Raw genomic sequence first — 10840 nt, 5'->3', positions numbered from 1 at the left:
TCTTTCCCTCAGTGCATTTTGTCTTAATATTCAATATCGTACCAGGACTAGAGAGAATGAGCTCATGACTGAGAGTGAATGAAGTAGACTTTGAAAATTATATGACATAAAAAATTGTATAAAAATATATTGAATGATTTATTTAGGGATGTGAGTACATTATACCGGTAATCTAATTCCCAGTATCTTCCTAAGCAGCTTTGAAAAACATTTTTTGATTTCTTTGGGTTTTGAATTGCTGCTAAAATAATGAAAATGGATGGAGCTGATGATGAATCATCATGACAATGTTTACTATCAACGGGGATTTTTGCCAGAGTGTTTTAATCAGCAACAGGGTCCCAATGGCACTGGCCCACTTAGACCTGCAGACTAAAAAAAAAAAAATTCTTGCTATTTCCTTTATTTGTACTGATGTTGCAACAGCTTAAATTAAAGCTTCTATTAAGGGTAATAAATTAATCTATTTCAAAGCTCTGTGGTTAGATGGCAGGCAAGCATGCTAAGAGCTCGCTTGGGTTTCTCTGCATAGCCTATGGGCTGATGTACCTCCGGGGGAGAAGGCACAGGGACTCCCTTTAGGCACCTTATTGCAATGCCGGTCTTTCAGTGCCCAGGGGTGTTTCCTCCCACCCCAACCAAACACAAAATAGTCAGGAGAAAGAGGTAGGTGCCTCCAGATGACCTTTTAGAGAATGTATGTTAAACAATTAGTTACTCTTATTTGCCCTACATAGACATGCAGCTTTCTATTGAGGGAGCCTAGGGAGCCCATGTTACACATTCAAATTAAGCAATGTGGATATTTCTGTAGCTGTGAAATGAAAGTCCATGGAAAATCTGTTTTCTAAGAAAGAGCTAAACCTGACTTTGCACAGCAGTAGCAAAACTCTTATGGATGTAGCTTGGACCAGACTTTACCTTAGAAGAAGGAAATTAAACAAACTCAAAGCAAGCGCAGAATCAGAAACAATATTAAATGGTTATTTCCCACATCAAAAATCAACAAAGGTCTGGTAAGTGGGATTCTACTCTCAAGCCTTTACCCTGCATGTGGGGACTTCATTACCGATTGCGTTAGACACTAGACTACTAGGCAGTCTGCAGTCAGTCCTGCAGGTATATAACCTCTTGATTCTGAGGAGTTTGGGTCAATTCAAAATTTGTTGCTTGGAACTGTCAGTAATTATGTTTGCAAAAGCAATTACAGATGGCAAAATGATAAGCAAAATGAGCACCAGCTGTCATGGAAGTCATAACTCAGGAAATCTTTTTCTCAGGTTGTATACTTCAGTGGCACAAATAACTGCACAATAACTAGTACTGTTTGTCATTTAATATATGGGACACGACCAGAAGATGTACTAATGTCTGACATCTTTTCTTTCAGGATGATTTTCTGTATAGTGTCTCCATTTTAAGTGGAATCCTTTGCACTGTCTTGGCAGTAATCAAATTTATGCTGGGAAAGGTCCTTACAAGCAGAGCGCTGATAACTGATGGTGAGTGTGAAGTTGATCCTGTTGCATTTATAGACTCTTCCAGGGAATGTTGTAGACACAGAGTATATGAGTGGCCCCTGCACGATGACAGCTGTGAAAGAGCATCGAAATAAGATGGCCACTGGGGGGGAAAAAAAAAAGCACCAAAGCCCTAGAACAGCCTGTGGTACTACTAGCCTCTTACCCATTTCAGATGAGGTATCTATGTGTGTCTGGTAGAAGTCAAACAGTTAATGTGTGGATAGTAAGCAATAACAGAGTTAGAGGTAGAGCATATAATAAATTAGGTGTGTATTAGTCAGAGGTTTGACTGTGGGGGGGGGGGGAAAGGAACCCAACTTTCATATGACACCAATTTTATAGCTTTGGTTAAGTCACATCTATCCTCACTGCCTATGCCTAGTAAACAATTTCATCCCTATAGTTAAAACGAAGCAAGTCTGTTTCAGCAAACGCCGCCCTGCCTTGAGCAGGAATCGCAACCATCATTCATACATACCCCCTGTAGACGTAATTTGCCACCGTAGTGCTTTTCCTGCCACTCAGTAGAGCTGGTTGAGCATTGCACGTGTAAAACAAAGCCTTGGCCTGCCTACTGCCCTACGCTCCTATGGCCCTGCTGGAGTTTGTCACAAGGTGAATCTCATCCGCTGTATCCTTAGGAGACCTCACTGTCACTACTCTGTTGGCTCAGGTGTGTAGCGCCTGACCGTTGCTGTTTTTAAAGGTATGTTTAAAGGTCGGTTCAGGTACGCCTCTTACTGACAAGGCTCAAGCTTGTCAATCTTCAGGAAGCCACGGGGATCTACTCTGCCAACAAGTGAGGACACAGTGATGGTGGAGATTTCACCGCGCAATCTCTGCCAGATTTTATCTGCAAGGACAAGACAGTTTGAAATGCTCTGTAAACATGCATGGTAGGGTGTTAATGATTCATGGATTGTGGTACATAAATTATTTTACTCTGCTAAAGATTTCACTTTAAGGAAACTCGATTTTCAGCTTACTCTAGGGATACATACAATTGCTTTATTTTAAGTAATTTAAGCATACTCAAAATTTTTTTGGTAATGTGTGATAACACATATTATGAGTATTTGTATTTTATATCGTCCCACTTATAGAAATACTTCATGAGTATTTATATTTTAAATACAAAATAAGCAAAAAAGGAATCAAAACAGCAGTGTTCAGTGATCTTATTCTTTACTATGGACTCTGCCACCCTAGACGTTCTGACACAAAAAGATCTCCAACCTACCAAAAGGATTCTGGAAAGGATCCTGGGAACTACAGACCAGTGAGTCTGACTTCCTCTGCTGTCCGAGTGTAAGTGGGTGGGACATGTCAACCGTTTCAGAACTGTGTCGAGGCAGGCAAATGATTAACCCTCCCTTTTAAAAAATGTAGCTTGTTTTTGAAACAGAGCAGTTTTTTCAGACAAAATATTAGCTGAAAAATTCCTGAATAACTCTAGCTCTGAACTGGTCTCCTGTATGACACAGAAATCTCTTCTCCCGTAATTACATCCTCGTGCTAATTATATTGCTTCTGAGCTGGAGATTGCTCATTCTTTGATTAAAAAAATTAGGGAATAAAATATACGACTACCTCGGTCTGGTTTCTCTCTCTCTCTCTCTCTTCTCTCCTTCAGAACTACTTTAGAAAATGTCGGAGGCTGATCTTACCATGTGCGGTTAAATATCTTCTTTCACAAGATATATTTACATATATACTTACTTGATTTATTAGCAATCAGGAGGAGACAATGTGATTCAGCAGCTGAGACAGATTTAGCACTCCCTTGCGTATCTTTTTTTAGCGTTTTCTGTTTCCTGCTAATTTACCTCCTGCGATCCCTGGCTGTAGACCAACAAACTGTTTTGAGTAACAAGAGCATACATTTTTCTTCCTGAAAAATAGGTTTACTTTCAAAACAGCAAACTCTCTCTCATACATGTCAACCTCTATTAACGATTTTTTTTTTAAGAATAATTTTGTTTTAGAGTAGGGCTTGACAACAATATCTCTTCAAAGCCTAAATGTATGAATCCTAATAAGGCAAAATATTATTTGTACAATTTGTTTATAGCAAAAGCTCATGGCCTTTGGCATAATAAAACCAGCCATTTCCTATCTTGAATTTTGTAACATCTCAGAGGACGAATGCAGCTATGTGACAGTTAGGTGATGTCAGCCAACTTTCCTGTAGGTTTTGGATACCTTCTTCCTTCCCAGATTTAGCCACCTGTTTTTTCCTGTGCTAGCCTTATGCACGGAACATGGTGTCTGGATGAATACCTGCAGCCATTACATGATTTCCTGCCACATCAGCAAAGAAAGGTTTGACTGAATGACAGTCAGGAAGAGAAAACAATTTCCTTTGTAAGTAGCTTTTAGATCATTTGGAACCATCAACCAATAAGGGCAAGAAAATGTGTCATTCCTGCCTTTTGCGTATCATGCTGATGGATTCTGACTTAAGCTGGAGCAGGGGAAGTAACACTGGTTTAAATTCATAGTTAATTAATTTATACTTAATATTCTTTATATGTTCTTTATACATACACTTACGCATGATATATTTCATCGACCTGTATTAGCAGTATAAGTTATATTGCCTAGGAATAAAAAAGGATCAGGATTCTTCTAGACTAGAGTGTTGATAGAGTAATTGTGTCTATATTGGTTTAACTATACTGGTACAATTAATCCAATAATCAGGCATTTACATGCAATGCCTGTGCTACCAATTGTAGAATGCACTGCCACAGTCCAAAAAAACCCCAACCCTCTTTTCTTTGCAGGACTAAAAGTCTGAAACCTTTGTGTGCCCTGTTCTGCTGCAGACTTGCTAAGTAGCACATGCTTTTCCATGCCAGGGTTTCCTTTGCATTGAAATACCTACTGACAGGGATCTGGTGACTCTTAATCAAAATATTGATGGTTTATACAAGTATTTCAGCTGTAGGGTACCTAGGAAAGGTCAGCTTTTAGCTACATCTTTCAGAAAGACTTAACGTGATTTAGGTAAGGACTGGATGTGAGAGGTCTGGATCAAAGGGGACATTCAGGAATAAGTAAGTGTCATCTATGTGGCTGTTGGCAGTCATGGGGAATTGGAAAAAAGTGGCTAAGTACTATAAGCAGCAGCTGACTGGAGTTGACTCACCAAGCAATATAGAATATTTCAGGTTTGATTTTTCATTTGTTAACTAGGTTAAATAGTATATGTATCTACCAAATGAATGCATTATCAGTGACATTTTTTTTGTAGAACAACAGTGATGTCTTTTGGGTTATTGAGAAAAAAAAATCAGAAAAAGGGGGAAAAAAATGAACACAAGGAATGACCTAAAAAAACCCCAAAACAATAACCAATCAAACAAGAGTTGAAGGAAAAATGGCATTAACTATTCCAAAAGCTCTGGGGGAATTTTGAAGGGACAATCTTGGAGACAAAGAGAAAGGGTTTAAAAAGAGAGAGCAATCTAAAAGGATGTTCATAAAAATTGTGAATAATAGATAGGAAGCTCCTGTGATATGTCTAAGGCACAAATGGAAAATATCCCTAGGATTATGCTGTATGTCTTCCCTAATGCATTCAGCAGCATGTGCAGCTCTAAGCTATAGTGCCAAGTACCTGTAAATAAATATATGGTGGAATTGGGGTAACAAGCTTCAAGAGAAAGTCTTTGAAATGTTACTGTGCAAAGCCATTTTCCTGTTCATGAGCTCCTTGGGTATACTGGGCTCCAGTTCACTCCTTTTCAGAGAAAGTGAGAGCCTTTGGGTACCTTACGAAGTGGCCTTTGAAGTTCTAACTATAATAATTACCTCTTCTTAGGCGAGATGGTTAAAGCAAATTACTTGAGATTTGGTTCTTCCTTTAATTGGTTTTTTTCCCCTTCTAGGTTTCAACTCTCTTGTAGGTGGAATAATGGGATTTTCCATCCTTCTTAGTGCAGAAGTTTTTAAACACAATTCTTCTGTCTGGTATCTGGATGGCAGTATAGGAGTCTTAATTGGACTTACAATATTTGCCTATGGAATCAAGTGAGTATCTCCCGCTAGCAGGTATTTCAGTATGTACAGCAGATGGGCTGTCTGTTTAATGTAGTAAGCCAGAGCTCTTAAAGGCTTTTATAACTCCAGTAAAATCAGTCACTGGAATTTATTAGACTAGCTGCCAATACTGAAGCAGAGTGTGTGGAAAGGGATAAAAGATTGTGTGTCTCACATCGGTTGGAAGGAAGCCAGGACTTAAAAAGAAATTGGAATAATTTTACAAGTCTTGTATACCTGAATTTGGAAATACAAAGTTTGAAATATTTGAAAAATAACCACAAATCTTGGGCAAAACCAGTCCCTGTTGCTTTTGTGGCACATTTTCTAAGCACTGCTTTTTTCCAAAGAAAGTCTAGGTTAAAGGTAAGGTGCCCAAGTTTAAAGAATGATCTTGCTAGCGATTTCCATCCTAGACCTACCCTATAGCAACGTCTCAACTGAAGGTTAGCTGGTCGTGTTTCAAATGTTGTTTCTATTGAATTTTAAGATGCTTTATTGATTCACGACACCAGAAATAGAATAAAGTCAAATGAAGCTCTGCCGTGCGCTTCGTTGCTGCCATGATTTCCCTCGGCTGCATGGAATTTAACTAAGGGTTTTGCGTTTTATCCCCCTTTCTGCCATAAGAGAAAGGGGGAGGTGTAGCATCTTAGTTAATTGGAATCGTGCCTGTTGAGAAGCAGACCTTGGCCAGGCTGCAGTAAGCCGTCATCTGGAAGCTGTGTGGGTTTTTTTAAACTTGGAAAATTAAATTAACATTTTAATGGGGAATGCCATTCTTGGAAAAATCGCTATAATCATTATTTCCATTGTAAAACTAACTGTTCTGGAAAACTGTAGAGGCAAATCCATACAAAAGTATTTATTTAAAAATACCAAACAGCATCAGAAACATTTTGTACAGCCACTGAAACTCATGCTACCTACATGCCATCAGTCTGCTTGACAAGTGCGCTCAACCATTGCGTCACCAAGACGCAATGAAGGCTAATGAAGGCTAAAACTAAATTCTGTTTCGGCAACTACCTGATTTTACAGTTTGTGAAACTACTGCAGTTCCCCTCTGCCGGTAGATACCTTCTTACAGCAGCCTGGTGTGACACAGGTTGCTGCAACAGTCCCTTTCCCACTAATCCCTCCGTGGCTTCTCCAGCCAGAAGTGGCTGCTGCTGTGCATTTCAGTTTCTCAATGCAGCCGTGCATCCGAGCTTCCTAAAGGAGAGCCCCTCTCCACACAGTTTGTTTTACACTCCCTTTTGAGCAGAATTAATTGTGGGGCGGAATTAATTCTGGTCAGGAGAACGCAAGATAAGGCTGTTACTACATCTTGAGTTCTTTTTAATTCATAAAATAAAATAATATTTATAAGTAAAGAGAAGACCCCAGTTCCAGGGCTTTCCTGTGTCTCTGCATCAACACTCTTGTGCTTTCCTCTGCAGGTTGCTTATCGATATGATACCCCGTGTAAGGCAAACGCGCCATTATGAAATGTTTGAGTGAAGATCACACCCCCTCCTCTGTCAGGACTGTAAAACTACAGCATCGTACATTTTGGCGAGTGGTGCCAATGGTATTTTACTAAATATGCAGTTTGTTTCCCGTGGTCTGTTTTTGTTGAAGTTTGTTTTAATGGGAAATCTCTCTGTAAAACTGGCATATGTGCACACTGCTTGCAATTCAGCGAAACAGCAGCATTTATTTTTTTTTTTCAAGTATGCTATTGATTCCTGTGACAATAGAAAACATGCAGTTTGCAGTTTTAACCCAGCTGCCATGTTGTATATTCCAGAGTGAAAGTGTTCTTAATGGTGTGATAAGCCCGTGGGTAAAGAAGTGCCAGTTTCAGTTCTTTTTTTTTTTTTTTCCCCTCTGGCCTGTATTTTCCCAAACACGTGCTGTAACAGAAGTACAATCCTTGCTAACCTCTTTGGCTAACAGAGTATCCTACGTAGAGTCTGGACACCGAGAGCTGTGTTGCTTAAAACGCTTAAGTAGCTACTTCCTCCCCCCATTTCAAATAGACGCATGGAAAGAGCAGGTACAAACCTTTCTGTGATCAGAGAGAGACTTCATTTTAATCCTAAATTAACCGAAACTATACCTCTTCAATTTAAATTCTATTTTTTTCTTAACGAGACACTGTTCATAGCTTTGCATGGACCAAACAAGCACACACAGTATTACTGTACAGACCAAAGCCAAAAAGTTGTGCAAGGAAGAGGAGCCGCTTGAGGAATGGGATTTTCATCTTCTATTGTACTATACGCAGATGTACCAGCGTGTGTGACTTTGTGGTTGCTCTGTAGTCCGACGACGGCACAGCAGTGGCTCAATCTGGTGGTGAGATACAGATCTATTTATTAGATTTAGATTGTCCTGTAAAGTGTTGCTCACCTTCCATCACACATCTTATATATTACTTAATAGCAGGTTAAATTATCAAAGAGTCTTGATGTATAATCAATAAAACTGGTATCTATTTTATACAGTATCTGTAAGTTACATTTGAAAACTATTTCCAGAATGTATCATAGAACAAAGTCTTCCTGTATAGCAGCCTATTAAACTGGATTCTCTGGCTATATCCATTTTCTCTTTATTTTATATGTTCCAGGTTGGTTTTCACAGCACAGAACCAGTATTGTTGCTTCTGTTTATCACAGGTGGATAAAAAATAGACAGTCCACTGTCGAGTTTGAAATAGGAGCCTGGTAAGTAGCCAAGTAGCCAAGTACACGACAATAGACTACATAAACTAGAGCAGATGTACAATGAGGCTGTTCGGTGATTGATGTGCAGTGGGGACACTGGGTTTTTTGCTGGTGCTTTGTGATGCTAAAACTGTATTTCCCATCATATGCCACTTAGCAAGTTCTCAGCCAGATCCTTAAGGATCTTTAGTAAAAGCCAACGCCAAATGATATCTGTAGGAAGAGACCACCCAAAGGTTTCACTGACCTGACAGTGCCTATATGAGGTGCACAATATTGGAAAGACGACACTCAGTTCTGCTTGAAACAGATAATTCTTTATGGCAAAATGAATTTTGTTCTGCTGCTATAGTTTGTTTACACATATTTTGGATCAGTTAAGTTTGCATAAGTATTTGTATGCAAACTTTATAATATTGTTGCTGTCAGAGCTGACGCTGCTTGTGCCTTGCTGTCACAGGGTGATGTTAGTGATCATCGTGTCAGTCAGCAGTAAGATGCAAATAAGTACAATGCTTGACAAGACAAAGGACCTACTTCATAAATGCATTCAGCAAGGACTCCAGAAAGACTGTAAAGTACAGGAGTTGTCACTGTACTCATCACAGGTGAATTTTTGAATATCAAATACCACCCCAAGACCCCTTCTTCCTACACAAGTTCCTAATTTGTTACGCTTTTTCTTAGTCCTGATATTTTCCCGCTATGCTTCTTCTCTAACTCATAGTTCCATGAAGTGAGCTGTGGAACAGATATTTCCTCACTGATTAACTAGCTTTGGTCGCGCATCTTCAGCCTCAGCATCATAGAACCAGAGCCTGAACATAGCTATATTAGACATTTCATGGTTTTGTTAGTTTTGTTAGTACTGTTTACCCTCTCCCGCCTCTCCAGGGGCTTTATTACTTCTCCAGTCCCATTGCTAGTTGTTAGAATGACACCTGGGAATTACTAAAAGTGCTGCCCGGCAGGGCCATGCGCTCCCGCAGCCTGTTTGTAGGAGAGGCCAGCGCCAACTGCTTCTGCAGGAAAGTGAGAAGGTGTAATTGGTTGTGGCAAGGTACTTAACTCCTGATGTAACCTTTGCAACACAGACGTCCTAGACCATTGCAAGTATGTAGGACATTGAGACCAACACCCAGTTCCAACATGAAATAATTCTGCTAAATGTGTATAGGAGCACAGGACTATGCAGATGTGTTCATGCATGAAGCAAAGCTTAACGCTGAGCAAATGAAGTTGCACACTTCTTTCTGGAACTCCGGAATGCTCTTAGGGGATGCGTGTAAGTACAGACTCCAGCTGCGTAGCCTTTGAAAAGGAGATGTGGTTAATCATACTTTTTCTTATCAGATTAATTTAAACCAATTGCAGAAACTTTTCAGTTACCGCAGGTGCTTCAAAGCATTTCTGATAGTAGCAGGTAAATACAAGAAAATAACTGAAATACTTGTGATACTTAAAAGGATAAAAGCAAAAAGGCCTTAAAAGGAAAAAGAAAGACCAGGAAATAATGATACTCGGAAATGAAAGCAAATACGTGCTGATGAAGCCAGCTAGTGTCAGGGAGACTTTGTATGGTACTTGACAATAGGAAAGAAAATAACTGCTCATCCAATTTACTGAGACACTCTGCTCTAGCCAGCCACCCTCAAAGGTAACTTTCTTCTTTATTAAACGTCTGTGCCAGTCGATTTTTCTAACTATGAGATAACAAGTGTGCTTCCAGCTGAAATAGCTCAAAAGCACTTGGACTAATCACCTGAAACTTGGCACTGGCCAACATAATATTTTGCTTGGTGATCACAGGCTGTAGAAGCGTGACAGCGCTGCCAAATGCTCTTTGTTGTGCACAGGACACAGGGAAGGAGCTTCAGTGTTCGTACAAGGAACAGCACTGGCCAGCACAGAGACTGCAGACTTATTAAAGTCAGGCCAAACTCGGAATTGCAAATTAATCCCTGCAAATGACTACGAATCTGAGCAGATCCTTTGAACTTGGCCATATTGTTCTGCAGAGAAGGAAGCTACCAAAAACTCTGAGAGTAAGGATTATACCAGCTGCAGGCTTGAATCCCACCCCATGCCCCGCATACACCAGGTAGCCATGAAGTGTATTTTAATAATGGAAAATTATAAAGCTCCATTTCTAGCTAAAAGCCAGATTTTTTGAACCCAGATTGTCATCGAGATCGCTAGACTAACATCCCTTGCTGATTTAGTTGCATTTCACTCCTAGCAATAGTAGGTAAGCCATAAATAAGCATGATCCAACCATGGTGGAAAAACGGAGTCTCAAAAGCAGCTCCTTGCTGACAATGATGTTCCAGAAATGGACCTGAAGCAAAGTCCCCAGACAAGAAGCTTCTCAGACGTGAGCAAACTCAGCTCTAGGTATACCTGCACCTGGGAATGTACCGCAGAGTTCCTCACTGCTAACAATACCATTTGCATTGCTGCAGTCCCAGCTGCCTGGGAAAAAGAGTAGACGTTTCTGGCATCTCTTTTTGTGGGCCAGCTCATGGAGATGCTAGGTCACTATACAAATATTAAGCCTTA

General features: G+C 40.0%; 1 protein-coding gene across 1 annotated transcript in view; it reads left to right on the top strand.

The window, feature by feature from the left end:
* The window catches only part of TMEM163 (transmembrane protein 163), a 112497-nt gene extending 105427 nt beyond the window's left edge, over window positions 1–7070 (top strand). Inside the window, exons 6-8 of the mRNA XM_009325857.1 lie at window positions 1391–1502; window positions 5417–5558; window positions 7010–7070. Of these exons, the coding sequence (XP_009324132.1) occupies window positions 1391–1502; window positions 5417–5558; window positions 7010–7070 (315 nt within the window). The remainder of the gene's footprint in view (window positions 1–1390; window positions 1503–5416; window positions 5559–7009) is intronic.
* The last annotated feature ends 3770 nt before the right edge of the window (window positions 7071–10840 follow it).

Source organism: Pygoscelis adeliae, unplaced genomic scaffold (genome assembly GCF_000699105.1).
Source record: "Pygoscelis adeliae isolate BGI_AS28 unplaced genomic scaffold, ASM69910v1 Scaffold51, whole genome shotgun sequence".
Classification (NCBI taxonomy): Eukaryota; Metazoa; Chordata; class Aves; order Sphenisciformes; family Spheniscidae; genus Pygoscelis; species Pygoscelis adeliae.
The sequence above is the reverse complement of the archived record's forward strand: the minus strand, read 5'-3'. Positions and strand labels throughout refer to the sequence as shown.